Here is a 22,390-nt window from a genome sequence, read left to right on the forward strand (position 1 = left end):
GCAAGTCTCAAAAGTGCACCTTAGCATGGGTGGTATAGCTTTCAATTGCAGCAGGAGCTTCCAAAATGACTCCCCGCAATGCTTTGCATCCACAGCAGCAAGGCGTGACTTTGGAAGCTCCTGCAGTAATTGACAGCTATACCATCCATGCTGTCTGCACGCACTAAGGTGAAGTTTGGCACCTTATTAAAGGTGTGTTCCCCCCACAAGCTCAAGACCCTATAGAGCAAAAATAGGAGGTGCAGCGCACAGCTAAGAGAGTGGGTCCAAGAAAGATATAAAAATAATTTCTTTATTTAGTCCATTTTAAAAAATGGGAGGTACCACAAACCTCCAACGCGTTTCGTGCGCGTTGCACTTTATCAAGGAGTCCATGACAAATGCTATATACTTAGTGATCTTTATATATATTAGCCATATAGGGGATAGATCCTTATTGCTTTCAAAATAGCTGCTGTAGGTTTATACCCTTTATACCATAGATATTTAATTTCTTATGTATTATAAAGTATGATGGATTATATTTATAGTCCTTTCTGTGATTGATGGCTGTGTTTGAGGAGGTAGAGTTTATCACAAGATACCTGTTTTTAATATTATTGTGCTGTTATAGGAATTGTGTTTATGTTTGTTAAAGTTTTTTCGACTCATTTTGAAGTTTTTTTAGCTCGAGTATGTTCATGTATTGCTGGTCTCCGTGGCAACGGTGATATCTATGGGGGCGGGTCTTGCACTTGCCCTCACATTGGGCCTGGGGCTCAACCGAAGGCAGATCAGGAGTTCCTGAAGCTGCCCTCAGGGAACTAGCATTGTTAGCATGCGCTGTTGATGCGAAGTCAGCACGCGAGTGCGGACCCCCGTGACGCAGTGATGTCATCACATTGTTGGCGCGAAACGGGGCCTTTTCGAATATGTATTTAAGGTATGTTGTTTGGGTTTGTCATGGACTCCTTGATAAAGTGCAACGCGCACGAAATGCGTTGGAGGTCTGTGGCATCTCCATTTTTTTAAATGGACTAAATAAAGAAATTATTTTAATATCTTCCTTGGACCCACTCTCTTGGCTGTGCGCTGCACCTCCTATTTTGCTATATCTTTACTCCACAACGAGCAGCACGGCTAACTAGAGGCACAGGACAGAGGCATTTTTATATTTGTGAGTACATATTTATTACTGCTTCATGTGTTATAATAGCTGTCCTGGGACTATCCCAATGAGGTTGTGAGGAGTGGGCTTAGTCCCATCACTCTCTTCCTTCAGTGTTACAGTATGTTGTCCCTTTTCAGGACCCCCCACCACTTGAGATCTATTTATTTATTTATAAAATGTTTTACGAGGAAGTAATACATTGAAAGTTACCTCTCGTTTTCACGTATGTCCTGGGCATAGAGTTAAGATGACAAATAATACATGGTTTCAAATACAGTTACATAAATGAACAGGATATACATTATATACAAGACACTGCATGCACAGTTAAAGACAATACTGTATATATTATAGGCGTATGTAATAGTTACAGACCAGATAAAAATGTGAGACAGCTTTTGTTTTGAACGAACTTAGACTGGTGGTGGATGTGAGAGTCTCCGGTAGATTGTTCCAGTTTTGGGGTGCACGGTAAGAGAAGGAGGAACGGCCGGATACTTTATTGAGCCTTGGGCCCATGAACAGTCTTTTGGAGTCAGATCTCAGATGATAAGTGTTGCATGTGGTAGGGGTGAGGAGCTTGTTCAGATAGACGGGTAGATTGCCCAGAAAGTATTTGAAGGCAAGACAGGAAAGGTGAACTTTGCGCCTAGACTCAAGTGATGACCAATCTACTTCTTTGAGCATTTCGAAATGATGTGTGTTGTAGTTGCATTGGAGGACAAAACGGCATATTGAATTGTAGAGGGTATAAGTTTGCTAAGGTGGGTTTGGGGTGCCGAGCCATATACTATGTTCCCATAGTCGATAATTGGCATTAGTATCTGCTGTGCGATACACTTTCTGACCAGCAGACTTAGGGAGGATTTGTTCCTGTAAAGTTTATCATAGCTTTTGGATGTCAGGGTATCAATGTGCATCCTGAATGTTAAATGAGAATTAAACCATATGCCCAAGTATTTAAAACTAGTAACAGGAGTTAGGGTAGTTTTGGCGTGGTTCTGATCTGAAGCGCTGTCATTTAGAGCTTGAAAAATTTAGCCTTGGTCCCAAATACCATTGTTACAGTCTTGTCAGTGTTTACAAACTGTTTGTTTTAGAAAATCCAATTTTCAAGTCCCAAAAAGTCAGATTGAAGTATGTGTCGGAGATGCGAGGGCTGTGTGCATATAAAATTGTGTCATCTGCATACATGTGTATTGAAGCTACCTGACTTTTTATTCTCTATATACCACTAGCCTCTTACCCTGTGCCTTGATTTATGTGCTATTTTGTATATATATATATATATTCTGAGGATCCAGCGCTTGAGCGCTTATACCACTAAACTTTGCTATCAAGACCCTATACAGCCTGGGATTGGTCAAACAGGTTTGTTAGCAATAGTCTGATGAGTTGGCAATAAGATTGATTAAGTAGGGGTTCGCGGAACAAATATTTTCAAGCAGCGGGTGCACAATGTACAAAAGGTTGGGAACTGCTGCTCTACCTGAAATTCTATCAGCCAGTGATTTTGCTACAGCCCCTCTGATGAGCCTCACCTTTTCCCCTGGTATTCCAGGTGAACCTGGTTTCCCATCTAATCCAGGCGATCCGTCTTCCCCAGAAAATCCTGGGAATCCTTGCTGCCCCTTTGGTCCCGGCATCCCCTGTGTAGCAAATCAAAAAGAACCAGTACATCCAGAAGCCAGGAAACTATCAGGGGGCAGAAAGGAGTCAGATAGAGAATGGGGCAGGAGCATTCAGAGAAAGGATTAAGAGGGCAGGCAGATGACGCTAGGTGTCAGATATGAACAAACATACCATGTAGCCTTGTTGTCCCTTTTCTCCAGGCCACCCTGGTTGTCCGCTCAGGCCCTACACATGAGTAAAGAAACAGCTGAGAAATATGTGGGACTGTCATGAAGCCAAAATTGTGTAAGTGGAAGCCAATTGTAAAGGTATTTTTGTGTTTGTCATCCAGACATTGAAATGTGCCAATCAATCCCTTTCTGTCTCCATGGGACTTCTACAATTTGCAATGCAGATACATGAATACTGTAATGTACAGTTCTGTAAACACTTACATACACAGTATAGTGCAATTAACTGTTTGGGACATATACATAAATACTAATGTAGACACTGATTACAAATTGCTCTCCACCTAAGATATATTTCTATTAACACAGTACATGTCCTTAACATGCATGCCAAGTAGTGACTCTTTTAACCACTCCTGTTTCTTTGTCAGGGGTGGCCAACTGCAGTCCTCAAGGGCCACCAACAGGTTCGGTATTAGGGATATCCCTGCTTCAGCACAGGTGACTTAGTCATTCTGACTGAGCACTGATTGAGCCACCTGTGGTGAAGCAGGGACATCCTTAAAACCTGGCCTCTTGGTGACACTTGAGGAACCTGACCTGTTGGTGGTCCTTGAGGAACCTGACCTGTTGTTGGTCCTTGAGGACTGCAGTTAGCCGCCCCTGCTTTATGTAATTAGTACCCAGTGCAAAGTTTAAACAAAGCACATTCATCCATATTCCATATAACGTTTAGGTCAAGAGTCATCCAAGTGCGATGGCATTTACCACCCGATCTTCTCACTTTGATGATTCCCGGCCCCCATATTCTTCATACATAGCCCACTGACATACTCACCGGTGGTCCTGGCTTTCCAGAAATGCCGGGAAGGCCCACATGACCAGGACTTCTCTAGAGAAACAAACAGATCAACATTGTTGACAATAAATCCTAATGCCAACACTATACCCCTAAATAAAAACATATTGATATTGGCAGGTATGGCCCGATGTACCTGTATGGCACAGTTTCTCATTGTTTTACACAATGCACGCACTATAAATAACCCCAATACACTGCCAGAGTTATTCTCACTCAGGGATCTTGGGATATGGCTACAGGTCAAGAGAGAACTGTTGTGGGAAAGGGAGGAGGGTTCGGTGCCAAGAGAGTTGTCTGCAAAACTATAATACTCAGTGGGATGGGCACAAAGTATGCCAGCCATGCCAGAGCCCCACACAGGCAATAATGTCAGTAACTGTCCCATGAGCAATTCTAAAGGGGACTGTAAAGCCAAGCAAACTAGTGCCATGTAGGTGTTTACCGCACACTGGACATTAGAGACTGGCTGTAGTATTTAAGGGGGCTGCGAAAAAAAATGTGCCGATTTATCATTAAAGCTGCAGTTCAAGCAATATCCTATGTGTGTGTGTTTTTAATAAATCAGTTCTGTACAGGCATACCCCGCATTAACGTACGCAATGGGACCGGAGCATGTATGTTAAGCGAAAATGTACTTAAAGTGAAGCACTACCTTTCCCCACTTATCGATGCATGCACTGCACTGCAATCATCATACACGTGCATAACTGATGTAAATAACACATGTGTAACAGGCTCTATAGTCTCCCCGCTTGCGCACAGCTTCAGTACAGGTAGGGAGCCGGTATTGCTGTTCAGGGCGTGCTGACAGGCGCATGCGTGAGCTGCTGTTTGCCTATTGGGCGATATGTACTTACTCGCGAGTGTACTTAAAGTGAGTGTACTTAAAGCGGGGTATGCCTGTATTATGAGAAAATACTTGTAGCATTTAAAATAATAATTTAAAGATATTTTTAATGTATTCTAATGTAACAGGCATTTTTGTTCCTATAGCAACCATTTACAAAGTCACATCTCCTTCCTGTTAGGAGACAGGCTCGGGCACACTCCTTTTGCCCTCTCTAGCAGTGCACCAATTGTATCAAGTGCCTGCCTGGTCACATGATCTTCCCCACAGAACTTTGCTTCTTGAGTAGTCTTCTGCAGCACTGACAGTGATTCAAAGAACCCCTGAGCCGAATCACTGCCGACCGATCACAGGAGAACGGAACGATCGGCAACTTAGCTAATCACTTGTCAGTGTGCAGATTGTATTGATGCACATATTGAATGGAAATAATAATAATAATCACTTTTAAAAACGGCAGCTTGAACTGTAGCTTTAAAACGAAAGTTTTGCATCCTGGAGACTTCACATAGCCCCCATTAAGAGTTACTACATGGTCCCACCTGCGATATAAACACGTACAGGCCTGCGCGCCTTCAATCTTTCCCTGCAATAAAGCTACCCAGAAGAACTTTAATCGATTACATGAAGGGCATCGTTCACTGAGCCTGTCCGGCTGCAAACACTACTGGAAGGCCCATTTAACCCTTTATTATCACTTCACTAACTCGGTAGAGCCCCATAGAATCACACTAGAGGACAGAAGAGGGTCCATTATACCAAGAGGGCAGGCCAGCTGTGATAACGAAGGACAGACACTCACAGGCCAGCCTGCATGCAGCAGCTGATAGAACGAGGTGTGCTAGAAGGGGGGAAAACAAAGGAAACAGATGGTAAGAAATATAAATCACATGAGCACCTTGCTGGGCAATGAATCATGCATTTCATACTGAATCAACTCTTACGGTAAATTAGTACATGAACGTCTAGATCGGATTATCATACTTAACATGAGCAAATATACACGGTGGTGATTTTTCAAATCTTCCCTGGTGCAACACTTGAATTTGCATTTTTTTTTTATTTTAAAGGAAATAAATCCAATTATTCGTAATTGGATTTTTCTTTTGATAAATCTCCAGTTTTGTTTTTTTTTGCTCTTGGGAAACTTTGAAGCGTGATTTCCATGGCGCTTTTCTACTAGAAGAACAATACAATTATTGCGGACCGAATATGTTCAATAGTTAGAAGGAGACGAATCATAGCACAGTAATAGTTGGAAAGTGCTTCCTAGTTATTTACAAGCAGAGAGACCCAGAGATAAGCAACATAATCAAGAAAAGGATGGAGAGGTCCACCAATAAACCCAAAAGTGGACAGGGAGGGCCAGAAGTGAATGGATGGGCCCAGAAGTGGCTAGGGAGGTCCATAAATGGACTGATATCTAGAAATGGACAGAGGGTTCCGGAGATGAACAAGGTAAACAATGCAGAGACAGCATCATTGTTTGCTGATTGTCTGACTTACATAGAATGCTGCCCAGTCTTCCTTAGAGTTGCTCCAGATCATTACAGTGGGCAATCCTGGTGGGCCACGTGGCCCAGGGTTCCCAGTCATACCTACACGCCCCATCACACCTGAATACCCCTGTGTGAAGAAAGAGGTCAGTCACAGCACCTCTGGATGCCTTTCTTGACTGCTACAAGCTGAGAAAACAGCCCGTTAACATGGATCAATGAAAAGCAACCCCCCCCCACCCCCCTTTTAAATAAGTTTCGCTCACCTTGTCTCCCTTCGGTCCAGGGTGTCCAGGACGACCAGGGCAGCCCTTAAATGTATAACAGTGGAGTTACTCTAATATGTTCACCCATTTATACAGCAGCCCTATAACCAAATAATTTCCCTCCTTCCCTTCCTTCCACCCTGTAGTGTCTATTAGTAACCCCCCCGAAAGGCTTTAAAAAAACCACCCTTAAGGAGAGATCTGGCATGATGGATACCCACTGTCTGTAGTGTACGTTGGATGAGGAACCAATGGATGACTTAGGTCTCCATTCCCTCTTCTTCCTGTAGGTGTCAGTATCTCACTTTTTTTTAACCCCACCACCCTCTAATTCCACGCCATATTTTACTTCTAACAGGAACCTCCTTTACTACCACTGTACATCACTATGTCACTGTATTTGTATTACGTGTGTTGATTTTTACATAATGTTATTTCCATGTCACTGTGTCTCTTCTTCCACTGTACTCTGCTGCATAATATGTTCATGCTGTTAAATGAACAATAAGAATAACATTCTCACACTTACAGGCATACCACGTGGTCCAGGATGTCCCCGAATAGCTGGTTTCCTTGGAATTTCTCTCTTGGGATACTCATGATCCTGGAGGCCCCCAGTACTCCCTGAACCCCCCTGTGTCTCGCTGACATTGTAAGAGGTAGGTAGCAGCCCGGTCCTTGTCTCACTCTGTTCTGTAGATGTTGGTGGAATTGGGGTTGAGTTGATGAATCCACCGGTCACCTTAGGTGTGGGAAGTGAACTTGGTTTGGACGAAGAAGGGTCTTTGGCCAGGTCTACGATGTCGTTAGTGGATTTGTCTGTGTGTGCAGACACAGGGCGCTTCTCTGGTTTGTCCTTTGTGATGTTTTCCTCTGTCGGGTCCAGTTTCTTGCGGTGTTCCTCTTTCCCAAATGCCTTAACACTTCCATGGTCCCCAGTAAGAAGAGCATTCTGGCTGTGCGCCGGGATGAGCCCTTCCTCTTTCAGTGCTGACAGATCCAACTCATTGAGGAGGTGCTTGTGAGAATCTGGCTCCACGGTCTGCTCGATACCAGCTGCATGCCCTCCTCTTCCCTCGTCTGACCTCTTCCATGATGTGTTAGATGGGGAACTCTACAAGTGGCAAGAAAAATTCCAAACCAATAAACCGACTGGTATTAAAGAGCAGTAGTAAAAATATACATAGATAGTATTGTAATTGTATTAGTATTGTGATAGTAATATGTATCAACATGGTACAATTTTCTGAAATACAGAGGGAACATTTTCAGTAGCACCAATTTGCACCAGTGGATTATATATGAATCCTACTAATCTTTTTTTATCATATTTGATGTAGATCGTTGGGAGCAGAACTTAACACCCCTTAACCTATTACATTTAGAGAGGGTAAAGAAAACACTCCACCAATTATAGCAGCCCCCCACCCCCGCCCTCTTGTGGAATATGTTGCAATATTTTGTGCAATAACTCCCAATTCATCCTATGAAACCTCTGGTTTTGTTTTTTTTACATATTTATCCATTGAAAGTTTTGATGGAGTACAGAACAAAGACGGGGAGGACCAGGGACAAGATAATTATACAGTATGATACACCAGCAAAGATTATAAATACATACACTCATAACAGTTGAGAGGGGATTATAAATCCTGACCACTCTGGTCAATCCCTGAGGGTGATATTTAGAATTCATACAAGACACGAAACTGACAACATTGAGACAGGAGAAGAAAGGGGGAAGGGATATTAATTTGGTTCCTGCTAGATTGCCAGTAAATGTACCGTTGGTCAGTCGCCCAGTCCCTCTGCTGGCTTGGTGAGGGTAATTCATTTTTTTCTTGTAAATCGGGGAATGTTTTAAGACCCGTGAATCATATCATAGCCTTGATTATTAGGGTGCACACTTTTTCCATACCTGGAATGCACCTTTGGGCCACCCAGGGGGAAATTTCGGGTTATTGAAAAGCGGGGTCATGTCTGATCGTTTTGCAGTAAGTTTGAACTAAAATTTTAGATGGTCCAACAGGGCTATAAAGTGTCTAATCACTGGATGAGCATGGACCTGAAGGGGTCTGTCTGTTTTGACTAGCCATAAGAGAATCCATATTGTCTGGGCCTGCCTCTTAGCGTTTGATCTCCACCCACCCCTTGGCCTTTCTCCTGGAGTTCCATATAAGAATCTGAGCAAATTGGGAGGCATAGTAGTACTTCATTGGGTCTGGGAGAGATAGTTCCCCCAGCTCCATGGGTCTATTCATAACTGATTTATTTATCCTCCGATGTCCTAGGTCTCATATCTTTCCCTACTACTGGTATAGAAAGCGTGCGGAAGAGGTACATGATCCTCAATTCATCTTTACCAATGTAATCCTTTCCAGCCATGAGATCTTATATTTACTCCAGCTTTCTAGATCTTTTTTTCAGAACCCTGATTATTGAAGAGGGTAGTTTAATCGGTACACAGAGTTTAGAGACCTGGTAATGTTGATTCCCAAGTAGGGAAGGGAGTAGGGTTGCCATTGGAAGTCAAAATGGAAACTCTATCTTTTAAGTTGTAACAGGATATGTCATAATATTCCTTATATAGATGATCCATAAATATATTACCAGACCTACTGTAGCTAGGTATGTATGGTGTTACTCCAAATGATTATTACTGTTGAAGTGGTCCACAATAATAGAATGTTTGAGAATCCCTGCAAGAGTTCCTCCTGCATACTAACAGAAGAGTTCATATATTTACAGGACGTATTATGTGTGTAATATGATAACCTGACTTTATAACACATTTTTGGGGCATCTTCAATGCTAAAATGTTTGTGGAAGATTATTATGTTGGCTCAGAATGTCACGGAAGTCTCTTTCTGGACCTATGGGGGATTTCATCAGGCAGACCTGTCCCTGATATGTATACAAGAATTGGTTTCATGGTAGACCAACAAGTAAGAAAAGAGTATAATATTTTAGGATCGCGATGCGGCATCAAGATTTACAACCAAGCAGAACACTGCTACTTTCTACACTGTATTTCTTCATGATATATTCCAGAACACAGAGAACACTGTATGATGTGGAGACACAGAGCATACAGATAAGGCCCTATTAATGCACTCAAAATCTGAGGGGTAAGTCACCCTAGTAAAAAAGCAACAACACAGGAATAATCTGAACCAAACCTGTAAATAGTGTTTGAGTATGCTTTATTAATGTTGGTTAAAAATGGTGCCAGATTAAATGGTGAATGGAATGAACCGAATACAAATGGTGCTATTAGGGCAAATTGCCAAATAGTTGATCCAAAATAGTTGGAAAACTAAACATAAGCACTATAAATTACAGGTAGCACACAGTCAATGCCTATGGTATAAGGCAGTGAAGGCTAACTGAAATGGATGACGTCAAAGGAGCACTATATAAAATATATACATCCACTAGAGGCAGTTCAATGTGTGTAATATCTAGCTCACTGTATACCATACATCAATGATGGGGTAGAAGGTGAATCAGTGGCAATGGTGATCATTAGTAACACACATAGATATTAGTACAGCTGACATGCATAGATCGTTAGAACAATGGTGGTGTGAGCCCCACAAAACCTGTCTCTGCTAGTTAGTAACTACACATAGGGATAGAAATGCGGGAAAGGGGTACCCTACACACCAATATATGTTGACCCTGTGAGGATAGAACAATACTGTAGGATCGTGTAACCCACTAGCTCTGACCCTCAGAGGTGTGTAGGGTACCCCTTTCCCGCATTTCTATCCCTATGTGTAGTTACTAACTAGCAGGGACAGTAGCTCTGTGTCTCCACATCATACAGTGTTCTCTGTGTTCTGGAATATATCATGAAGAAATACAGTGTAGAAAGTAGCAGTTTTCTGCTTGGTTGTAAATCTTGATGCCGCATCGCGATCCTAAAATATTATACTCTTTTCTTACTTGTTGGTCTACCATGAAACCAATTCTTGTATACATATCAGGGACAGGTCTGCCTGATGTATGCTCTGTGTCTCTACATCATACAGTGTTCTCTGTGTTCTGATTAGTCTCCTTGCCCTATTGCACCAGTCTGATTCAGTGATCCTAGCGGTCACACTAGGTTGAGCGGGTGCAACCCCCCTATATTGCTCTGATATATTCCAGACAACGTAATTCATTAGCTTGAAGGGGGAAACAAACCCCACCCTTATTATTTCTGCTTTTAACCTCTGCAGAAAGACAACCCCCAAAGATTTCAACAATCATGAAAGCCAGTCATGAGAAAACAGCAAAGGGGGAAGCAGCATTTCTATGGAGCACAATTTGTGGCAAATAACCAGAATTATTAAAGCATTGCCTATAACTGCTGCTTTTTCTGAACCAGTATTGAGTTTTGTTTAAACTATGGTGCCCCCTACTTAAGCTACAGAAATCACAGTGCTGGAAAACTAGTGCACAAAGCCACACCTATGAGGCAATAAGATATTCCACCTAGTGTTTTTCCTGCACCACTTTTGCAGGAGACAGACACTGGGCCGTACATGTCAAGCATCGTAAACTGGACCATTGCACCACCAATGATAATTGCACCATTTTAACTGTGGACCACTTTGCAGCAATGTATCAAAGAGCCCTGTGTCAGTTTCGCTCTACTTACATCAGTTAGCAATTTTGGGGGTGGGTTTGGAGCCGTTGGGGGCCGCGCACCGGTCAAACTAGTTTCCAAAAAACACATTGCAAAGGTCATATATTCATGGGGTGCATAAGCCAAAACATGACAAAGTAATAAAAAGCAAGCAGGGCTCAGCACACCCAACTTAGGTTACTTACCACTCCTTAGTCAGCACTCTCTGCTTTTATTTAGTCTTCAGACAAGTGCAGAGACCACAAGAGCCGAAACGGACCAGTGTCTGTCTCTGCGCTCGTCCAAAGACTCAATAAAAGTTTTCTTTGTTTGTTTGGGGTTTTTTTTTGCAACAATGTCTTGACTAGAGCAGGGGTGCTCAACTCCAGTCCTCAAGAACCCCCCAACAGGTCAGGTTTTAAGGCTATACCTGCTTCAGCACAGGTGACTCAATCAACGACTGAGCCACTGATTCAGCCACTTGTGCTGAAGCAGGGATATCCTTAAAACTTGACCTGTTGGGGGGTCTTGGGGACTGGAATTGAGCACTGCTGAACTATAGAATGGTGTTATCCACTTTAGGTGTGCTAATCCCCACTCTTGCTCAGGACAGAGCTAGATGTTAGGGGAAAAAAACTATTGTAACAAGTAATATATATATATATATATATATATATATATATATATATATATATATATATATATATATATATATATATATATATATATATAAAATAAAGCAGTCACGTAAAGTATCTCAGCTGCAAACCTGGAATACAACTGGCTTGGGGGGGAGGGGGGGGGAAACCCAGCACCAGATTTTTGAAAGAAGTTGAATTTCATTGAAAGCAGTTATGGATATTGCCTTTGATTACCACAGTGGAATATCTTTTATCCAGATTTCTAGACTGATAAAAAGACAGTGTTATGTATCAAAGTCTCCCAGCTGCAAAGCTAGTGCAAAAATCCCCCGTCACCCACATCTGCAGTATAACATATCCTAGCCATTTCTTTAAAAATATAAAAATAAATCTGGTTTCTCTTATTTTTACTGCTCCAGTTCTACATCCGTTCTGTAGTTGGAAGACTCTGGTATATACTGTACGGTACCCCCTGTGGATAAATCACACCTATCAGTCTGAAAAAGGGTCACACCGACACGTTCTCTGAACTCTCTCTTCTTTCCACGGTTGTCTGAAGTTGAATGGTCTGGAGGGAAATCACACAGGAAATCAAACTGCTCTTAAACATATTCAGAAGGCTGCCTTCTTTCCCCCTTTTAAGCCATGTGGTAAGCATATAACACATCCTGCAAAGCATTACTTCTATGGGAGGAGACATCAGACATGTCGAATAATGACTGAAAGCTTAATAAATGCCAGGGATCCCCTTGTATTATTAATGCGGAACGCTAGTGACTTGTGTGGTGATTAGATTACGGGGACAGGCAGGGTAGCAGACCTGTCTGGGACATGCGACTGTGCTCACAAGTGGTATATTTTTATTTGCTGTGGGTTGAAGGTTTTTGTCACCATAACTTAAATAATGTGTTGTAATTAGTGAAACTGCACAGTTTCTCCCTATCCCTCTGTATTTTACATTGCTTGTACAGATTGGCTGTATATTTGTTCTGTGTATTTTCAATCCTTCATAAAAGAGTCAAATAAAATATAATAGCAGCACAATTAAGTAGATATGTAGCTGGGCCTAACTTGAGTGTCTTGAGTAACGTCACACGCTCTAGTGCTGAAGGTAGAAAATGTGACCTGATTTATAGCGCTGATAGGTGGTAGTATAGATGCCGACACAGCAACCTGTTGGGATCAAAATTACATTTGAAAGTTCTCAACCAAGAACATGTATTTTAAAGGAGCAATCCCTGCAATATCCTATATCCGTTTTTTTATTTAAATAAATCAGTTCTGTAGTATTTTAGATATTTGCTACATTTTTTTTTTAATTCAACGCAATGCCATTTTTAATGAGTTTTAATATGCTGAGCATCCTATGATTTCTATAGCAGGTTTTAGCCCACCTCCTCAGCAGTGCAAGATCTTTGCAACACTATCTTGTTTGTGATAATTTGTTGCCAATATTCCCAGCAGTGTGAGCTGCAAACTGTCACACTAGATAATGTTACCTTCGCAATATAAGAATACATTGTAGCTGCTGCGTTACTCCGACTGAAGGAGTGATTGAAACAGAAAGGCAGCCATTTAGTGAACCCTGGGATCAGAATGTTTGCTGATGGAACACGAGAGAATTAATTGATCGACAGCTTAGGTCATTCGTTTTCAATAAAGGTAATCGAAAGCGGCCTATATTTAAAGTGCGGCGCGACTGACTCTAATACAAATGCACTGATGTATTTATTTTTTTACTCAGTGATACTGCATTAAAGTCTATGAGACCGTTTCTGTTACGAATCAATGCAACTGAATACAAAGCAGTTAGAATAACAGAAGATCAGTGAGAGTTGCCATATTTGTATATGGAGAAGAATCGTATGGTTACACGTACAGTACCCTACAGCAAATCTCTAGTAGTCTGTGGGCCAGAGAGAATGGCTCATCAGGTTTTGTCTCCTTATTGCTACCTATTTTATTCTTTCCCAGTGAGTGAACAATTGCTATAGTGAGCTGGTGTACTCTTTATACTACACGTCTAACAGTTATGTTCTTTCTCTAGCACTGCATAAGACTATGTGCAGCCACCTCTGGGGCCCAACACACAACATATGGCTGGTAATTATAAGCACATGATAAGCAGGGCAGTTTCATCAATTTCGGAAGAGAGAAACGTGCAATTAGAAACCCTATAAAGATTCTGCCTCAAGGATATTTCCATTCTGTACGAATATGAGACGAAAATTCCAAGAACAAAACTTTTATAAACCCCTAACCCCCTCTCCCCCCCCCCCCCCCCACACACCTCCAAGGAATTCAGAAACTCTGACAAGAAATCTACATATATGTCACTGGAATTAGATTGTGTGAATCATGTTTGAATTCCAATAACAACGCTTTGTGATATTGGGAAACCCACTTTTTTGTGTGTGACTTTGCCACAGGTATTCATTTTGCCTAATTGTGCTTGAACAATTGTATGCACAGTATTCAGCACACAGCCATGGCTATATAATAATTAAAAAAAAAAAATGACTATATATTAGAATTGATAACCATGGCGCCAAACTCTTCCTGTATATCTTCAATTTCAATGGTGCTATGCCATGAAACTGGTCTACAAAACATTTATTTTGCTTAAATTGTTCCTACTTTCCAGTGTGCATCTTGATCACACGCTTCATTACAATGCTCCAGTCGTTCTCAATTGATACAAAGACCATGTTTGCTGTGCACCTTGGCTATTACCAGTGGGATGTTATCTCCAACTAATTGTACTGGCCACACCTTTATATAAAGTGCTTCGGCTTTACTGGTATAAGAAGCCTATTTTCCCAAAAATGGGAACATAGGGCACATATTATATAGCACAATGTATAAGTGTGGGGCCTGGCATTAAAAAAAAAAGTCTGCCACTGCCATGTGTGGAATGGTATAAACTTGTCTGGTTAAAGAATATCATGAAATGCAAGAAAGTTCGTTAACAGGTTTCTTAGATGTGGTATGGATTCAAAGCAGAAAAAAAGTTGTGTCGCTTGTATTGGCCCTGCAGCGTTTTCCAGTGCAGACAGGTGTGCTATGCCAGCGGGGCTCAACTCCAGCCCTCCCCCACTCTCCTCCAACAGGTCAGGTTTTCAGGAAACCCCAGCAATCGAAGACTGAGCTGCCTATGCTTAAGCAGGAACTGATTGAGCCACCTGTGCTGAAGCAGGGATATTATGGAGGATGGGAGTTGAGCACCCCTGTGCTATGCAATAACGCCACTTCGTAAGCAGGGGCCCTTGTGTCGGGAGCTACCCACAAGGCTCACAGCTTGAGCATTTTTATATTGCAGACTTTTCTAACTTACACACCAGCTTTTAGCTAACTTGCTGCATTCGCAATATTACAATTAGACATGTACAATCTTAAAACCTAAATCCCATGTACAGTATTATATATTTACGGATATACTTAATAATAACGCTGTTTCATATACTGCTTTTCTCGCAATGGGACTCAACACAATTACAGTATAGTGCGCGGTGCGCAGCACATAGGAATGTTACAGACACAGGTCCCTGCCAGATGAGCTTACAATCTATGATTTTGGTGCCTGATGCACAGGGAGATCAAGTGATTTGCTCAAGGTCACAAGGAGCTGACACCGGGAACTTAACCAGATTCCCTTGATTCAAACTCCGTGTCGTTACTCACTGAGCCACTCCTTCATGGGATGCTACAGAACCTGCTGAAAGGGTCTGCCTTGACGTGCTTGCAGCTTAACATGTTTCGGCCCCAAACTTGAACTAAATGTCCCATACGTATGGGAAGAATAAAAAAATACATAAATTAACTACATAATTTGACACATTGGATGCCCATTGGGGCTTCTTTCTCGGATGCGCAATATTACTTCTAAGACCGGTATTGTCGGTAGCTGGCACTCAATGCAGAGAGTCAGAGTAAGGTGGACCAGAAACGTGTTACTGTGACTGATGCTAAAAGAAAATAACACCAGCGTGATCCCTTGTCATGGAAAATATCATCCGCCCCAGCTCGGGGCACACCATATTACACTATCTCTCCAAAGGGAAGAGAGTCATTACCATTGTGACATTTATGGCCAGTGTTCCATACAGAGGTAAGCAACGTTATTACACCTGTTAATGGGCCAATGTTGTAAGATAAAACGCGGTTAATGGCGCCAGGCGGGCACATCGTTTCACATGCAGCAACACTTCCTTCAGTGGTGGGGCGTCAAATAGCGCATTAAATGCCACGCCGGTTTTGATGCAGAGTCACATTAGTGGGTGCAGTAACGTTGTCTACATATGTACACTGTAGGTGCTATCAAGATTAAAGGTATATAGAATAACCGTAATAATAGTAGTGCTAATAATAAATATTAGTATTACTATTAAGTAGTAATGAAGCTGTTCCAGCAAGCACTTCTTTTCTGCTGCTTACCTGGGTGTTGTTGGTGAGTTGGACCTCAGTACAGGAGGACAGCAGTAGGCAGCTCAAGACCACAAGAAGCCTCATAATGTTATGAAGCTCAGCAGCAGGAACCCATTTATCCATGCAACACGGTGAAGGGCCAGAGACGGCACTGACTGCCACAGCTAATCCCACCCCACCCCTTGCTACTCAGCCAGAGTCCTGCTCCCTATGCCTTCCACAAACCTGGAGGCAGCACATGAAGCAGGTGTGGCCGGGCTCTCTAAGCGAACTACTGTTCAATTCCCTCCCTTCTCTGTGCTTATTCCTTATATAGAACAGACGATGTCATATGGGGATGGGAGGAGAGTGCAGTGGGGCTTGGGAATGGGACCAAACATCTCCTGGAAATTCTTATGGACATTAGTATGATTTAAGGTCCGGGAGGGAATGGGGACATGAACCCTTCTCTTCTGCTGGCGAGGCATGAAAAGCATTACACAGCAATGTGTTTGAGGCTCAGCTAGCAGCAAAAGGGGTTAAAGAGAACAGACTTTCCTAGCTTGGGGCTCTTCACATCTTCCATTCTGACATTTTGCTATCTTTCATCACAAGTTCAACTTCAAAGAAAACCCTACCACCAGTTGACTCAATCTTCCTGGCCCCTTCCCCCCCTCGCCCTTTCCTGTCAGCTAGGAAAAGTAAATGGGCCTGATCCACTCATTCAAAAAAACGTTTACATTTGGCTCTCTGTGTGACCTAAAAAGAGCTTTGTGCCACTTATCCTCGCTGATCCCTTGCCCTTCTCCTCGCTGATCCCTTGCCCTTATCCTCGCTGATCCCTTGCCCTTATCCTCGCTGATCCCTTGCCCTTCTCCTCGCTGATCCCTTGCCCTTCTCCTCGCTGATCCCTTGCCCTCTGCTTAATGGCTCCGAATCTCTCGGGTACTATTCCCTATGTGCCCAAGCGCACTAAAACAGAAACCGGCGACCTCCCACTTAAATTGCAAGCTCCCTGGGGCACGTATGTCAATCTCACACCACTATGTATGCCACTGATGGGCTATATCCCTGTACCCACAATAATTGCACTTTCTAAGTGACCTTACCTATCAGTAAAGTCTTACCCTTATCTGAAGATATATATATAATTTCTTTTTAAGAGAAAAATAAGAGCTCTCCTGTATGTTACTCCATCTCCCTAATAGTTTTTTTTGGTGTTGTTACACCATTAAGTGAAGAGTCCTAGTAAAAGTATTGGCCCCGGACACAACAATGGCCTGGTTTGTGGGCTGTAATACCTTTGGATGAACCAATATAAAATAATGCACAGATCGTTCGTATGCATGAGCTTTTGGGATGAAGATGTGTTCTGTACCCTGGTTGGTCCAAAGCAAGTCTGGGAAAAATGTAATCATTAAATCTCTGAGGCTGTTAAGCTAAAGATTTGTATGTATGTTTTGCAAACAATATACACAACTTCAAAGAATCCGTCTTCCCTGAAAGTGCAATTTACCATAATGGCTTAAGACCCAGCATTAAGCTGTCATGCTAAAACCGTGATGGACAATTGAACCAGCGTTAGAGGTCATTATCTTATTGGTTCCATATTGCTGGTGGGCAGTGCATAGGAGTGTTTCATTTCACAAATATATTACAAAGCACTGCATGTACACCATACTATACCAGAATGCAGTACGTCACACCAGTTTTAAACAAAATGTGTTTTAATACTTCAACAAGTTCCTTTTATAACTGGGTGGGGAAAAGGAGAAGGAGAAACTTCTTCATTGTATGCAACACACTGCTTTGGCGGCAATGTTACTAATATTAATCATTATCTTACCCAATGTATGTATATATCTTTATTTATATAGTGCCATCAAGGCTTAGGCCGAGTCCACGGTCCCTGCTGGCGTGCTGAGGCGCGCTGAGGCGCGCTGAGGCGCAGGGAAAACGGGTGCTTTCCCTGGCCTTGCGGTTGCTTACCGCAAGCGCTCTCAGCAGCCGTCAGGGGGCGGTCCGGGGGCGGGCGCGTCACTGGCCGGGGGCGGGCCAGTGACGTCACGGAGCTGGTTCGCCCTCATTGGGCGAACCGCTCACGTGACCGGCCTGTCTCGCCGGCAAGCGGGGGAATTTTAAATTCCCCCAAGACCTGCGCTTCCGCAAGCGCGCGTAAGCGCAGGTGAGCCCCTACTAAAGCCGCTCTAATTGCGGCTGTAGGGGCTCAGTGCTGAGCGGGAGCGCGCCTCAGCGCGCTTCCGCCAGCAAGCACGTAACATGTCCGAGGCCTTATAGTGCTTTACAGTAATATACGTGACATAATATTATAACAGATAATGGGAACAAGCATAATACATACTGTAGTTAAAGGAGACCCTGCCCTGAAAAGCTTACAATCTAACTACGAGTATACTTTCATTGCAGAGGAAAGATGGACGGACACACAAGCAAAGAAAATGCAGTCAGGTATTCTTTTAGAGACAAACGACTTACTGTCAGAGAGAAAGCAGAAGATCGCACATCAGTGGCCCTTTTCAGCAGCAAAGAAGTGACATTAATACAGTATGCAATGCTAGGAAATTCAAGCACCCATCTCAGCAATATTGAGGTCTGTCTAGTTTGGTGTCACCTACCCCCTTCTCTTGTAAGAGTCAGGAGCACAGCGGGGCGCCTCCGCCAACAGAGATTGCCTTTGCGTTTGCTGGCATCCTATGTCTTACTCAACTGCTGTGCCGTCTCATCTATTCTCAGAATGAATTGTCAACATAGACTTCAATGGAATCCCACTCTTTTATGTCCGCATTATTCAATTAAAATTCTGCTTTCTGGTCCACAGCCCCTAAATTTAATACTGTGCCTTTGGTCTTTGACAGCCACAAAGTTACCCATTATACATTCAAACTGAGAATGCATCTGTCATTGAAGAGCAAAAAAAAAAAAAGAAGAGGAAACTGTGTATTTATCCTCTGTACAGTGGATGGGCTGTGTCACTTTTTTTTTTTACTCGTCATAACTTATTTTGTGTCTAGTTGTGTTCATCACGAAGCACTGGGGGATGAATGAAAAGCCAAGAGCCAGTAATACAGTGGCAGCATCTAAGGATTCATCTCCATCTCCATTATAGAGAATACAAGAGGGAAAGCTTCACTATAAAATTATATTGATCCGCAGAGTTGAAATAAGGGTTGTATACAGTTGGAGAGGCAACTTGCGGGCAGGTAAAGTATTCACACACATTATATGTGAGACACAAAATAAAAGGTAAGTAGTATTACTGTAAGACATTTCAAAGCCCGATGTGAGGCACCGTGTACGAGCTGGTGATAACTGCCATTGACATGAATGGCAGTTAACACCATATTGGGCGCCAGGACCGGCTTCATGGTGTAGCCATTGGAGCGAATGCACCTGGCCTTGCACTCTTCCCTGGCCCAACGTCTGTAATCATAGTTTAGATGTTGTGGTGGTTAAATGAACAACAGTAACATTTACAGTATAGCCCTGGTAGGTTTGGGCTATTATGCTGTCCTCATCCTGTGCAATAATCCCTTGTAAGTGCAGGTTGCCAGGAGTTAAAATGGGTTTGCCCCAACCACTGTGATTCAGTTGGTCAGAGAAGGTAGTGCTCATGCTTTGTGTCAATCAAAGGCACAGGGGTGGGACTACTGGATCTGTACTAAAGGAATTACCCCTTCCTGTTTTGTAGTCTAGTTCAGTGTAGTTCAGTGTTACTCTCTAGTCTTGGAGAGAGGTGGTTCCTCTGCAGTTAAGAAAGAGGATGGTGGGTTCAAATTAAGCTACCAAGGCTCTGGTAAGCTAAAAGGCTCTCCCTTAGGGGAGAGGTGAGATGCTATCTTGCTCCATCAAGGAGTAAGAGAAGAGAAAGGGGCACCTCCTAAATTGGACAAGGAGTGTGTCTGGAGATCATCCTGGTGGTGAACACCCTGCTGCTGAAGTGCTGTATGCTGTGTATTGACTGCTGCAGAACAGGACATTAAAGAACCCTTTTGTTTTACCTCCTGCCTGAGAGTGGAGTATATTGGGAGGAGAGGGAGATAACTCTTTTGCAGATACTCCACCCCATACACCTGGGGGCTGCACAAGATGGAGGCGCTGCACCATTAAGAAGAATTCGGGCTCAGCCCCAGAGAAACCTGTCCTGTTATCCCCCATGACATCGCGGGAGACCCAGGCCCTCCTGTTACCAGCAGGTATGCACCACCAAAGTCCCTATAGCCAGAATGAGAGTTCCCTGAGGAGGCCCAATGTGAGGTTGGGACAGGGAGAACCGGCTACACAGTAAACTGTGATTACCGGAGTGGGGCCTGCAGAGGGCACGGGGCCTCTGAAGGTGCCAATATCTCCTGCTACCGTGACGACGTCACGTGATGCGAGGGCGGGAAAGAGGCCCCGCGACTCACATGACATCATCACGGCCTTACATGCACACACAGTGTACCAAACCCCGCAATACGCCCAGCCGGCCCTGGTGCAAAATCCCATATCACGGTGATGACTTACAGCCAGTGGTGTGGAGGGCACTTGCCCCACAACAGTACCACATAATTAGCCCCTTGTCTTATTTTTAAGTTGCATGAAGTTACAGAATACAATAGGCGGAAACAGTTTGGACACTATTAAATATAGAGTGTATGGAACGTGGCGTTTACAAACTAGAGACCGGTGTGTCTGACCTGAATACCAAAACGTTTAGTAGCCTTATTTCAGTCAACAATCAGGTGGCACTGTTCCTTCCACTTGCAAACCTGGTCTGTAAAACTATATCAGCAATGCAGTGGGGAAGATGTTAAAGCAATCTACAAGAGACCCTTAATGTGTATAAACCTGAGGGAGGGGGATTATCCCCTTATCACACTCTCCCCTCATTGGTTAAATCAGGGGGGCGCAAACTTTTTTCCCTGCGCCCCCCTGCCGGCTGTCCCCTCACTCCCCCCAACCCCAACTTACCCTCGCACCGGCGTAATGACGTCACGTTGCCATAGCAACGTGACGTCACATGACCTCGCAGCGTCATTTTGACGTCGCGTTGCCATGGCGACGCCGGGAGGAAGCCGCCGGAGCCACGGATAAGTATGGTTTACAGAGGCCCTGCAGCTCCCCCCGGCACTTAATTTAAGTGCCTTCGGGAAGCGCGCAGGGCCTCTGTAAACCCCGCGCCCCCCGTCGGCAGTCTCGCGCCCCCCCTGGGGGTCGCGCCCCACAGATTGCGCACCGCTGGGTTAAATGATTAATAATTACCTAGGAGCGTGGATGCAAATTACTGCCCCAATCCTCTGCTTTCATTGTCCTGGCAATAAGCATTAGTCGTATGCCCAGTTCTGTGTAAGGTAGAATGACTCAAGCTATTTATTTGTATCAACGGAGATCTTACAGACACCACAATGCATTGATCGTCCAAATACCAAAGCAAAGCCGCTGTGTCTAATCAGAAGTATTCTACTAGGGACGGATGCAACTCATTAAAACTTAAAAGCAAGCTCTTTAGGGAGGGAGAAACAGCAGAATTATAATATACCACAACCCTACAATAAAGGGGCGAGATAGGGTGAAAAAAAGAGGTCTGGCAGGGTAACACAGGAGAGGAAGAGAGACTATGTATGTCAAACAGCATTAATGGTACCTTCTGCGTGTCATTCACATCATTATGTGGGATGAGCATCTGTGTGGCATGTACCACTAACAGTGTTATGTTGTCTATTACTCACATAAGTACATTGGACTGGCCGAGTATCATACCAACTAATGGTACATGGGTTGAGTCCTAAAAGGACCTACACATGTGCAGTCTAGAAGAATGGAGGTGAAGGAAGATTGCAGGTAAAGCAGCAAATATGTGACATCTTAAATGTTTTTGTTTTTTAATAAATCAGTTCTGAAGTATTAAATAATACTTACTGCATTTTTTTTGTATTATTATTCAACACTTACGGCCATTTTTAATGAGTTTTAAAGCATCTTTTGATTCCTATAGCAGGTTTTAACCCACCTCCCCAGCAGTGCAACACTTTCCTGTTTGTGATCATTTGTTGCCAATGTTCCCAGCTGTTTGAGCTGCAAACTGTAACAATAGATTATGTTACCTAGTAATATAAGGATACATTATAGCTGCTGAGTTAAACTGACTGAAGCAGCCATTATGTTCGTAACACCATAAGAATCTTTACAGATCTATAACAGGAGCACCAAACGATTGCCAGCTTAGGTAAGAATGCAGAATTATACACCGTCACATGCTTTACATACACAAATAAGACAAGAGAAAAAGGGGGAATGTAGCATTGCTGCT

General features: G+C 43.2%; 1 protein-coding gene and 1 long non-coding RNA gene across 3 annotated transcripts in view; one reads left to right on the forward strand and one right to left on the reverse strand.

The window, feature by feature from the left end:
* LOC142472165 (uncharacterized) overlaps positions 1-22,390 on the reverse strand; it is a 190,456-nt gene that overhangs the window by 49,368 nt on the left and 118,698 nt on the right. For both annotated transcript variants that reach the window (XR_012789617.1, XM_075579021.1), the window contains exons 7-13: positions 6,953-7,537; positions 6,424-6,468; positions 6,168-6,287; positions 5,464-5,502; positions 3,791-3,844; positions 2,954-3,007; positions 2,692-2,799 (exon numbers count right to left, since the gene is read on the reverse strand). Coding sequence is in view for 1 of the 2 variants with exons in the window: in XM_075579021.1 (XP_075435136.1) it covers positions 2,692-2,799; positions 2,954-3,007; positions 3,791-3,844; positions 5,464-5,502; positions 6,168-6,287; positions 6,424-6,468; positions 6,953-7,537 (1,005 nt within the window). In the remaining variant the exon portion in view is untranslated. The remainder of the gene's footprint in view (positions 1-2,691; positions 2,800-2,953; positions 3,008-3,790; positions 3,845-5,463; positions 5,503-6,167; positions 6,288-6,423; positions 6,469-6,952; positions 7,538-22,390) is intronic.
* LOC142472167 (uncharacterized) lies at positions 635-18,918 on the forward strand. Its single transcript, XR_012789618.1, has 4 exons — positions 635-922; positions 2,983-3,067; positions 6,955-7,082; positions 18,508-18,918. It is a non-coding gene; the product is annotated as an uncharacterized LOC142472167 (long non-coding RNA).

Source organism: Ascaphus truei, chromosome 21, assembly GCF_040206685.1.
Source record: "Ascaphus truei isolate aAscTru1 chromosome 21, aAscTru1.hap1, whole genome shotgun sequence".
Classification (NCBI taxonomy): Eukaryota; Metazoa; Chordata; class Amphibia; order Anura; family Ascaphidae; genus Ascaphus; species Ascaphus truei.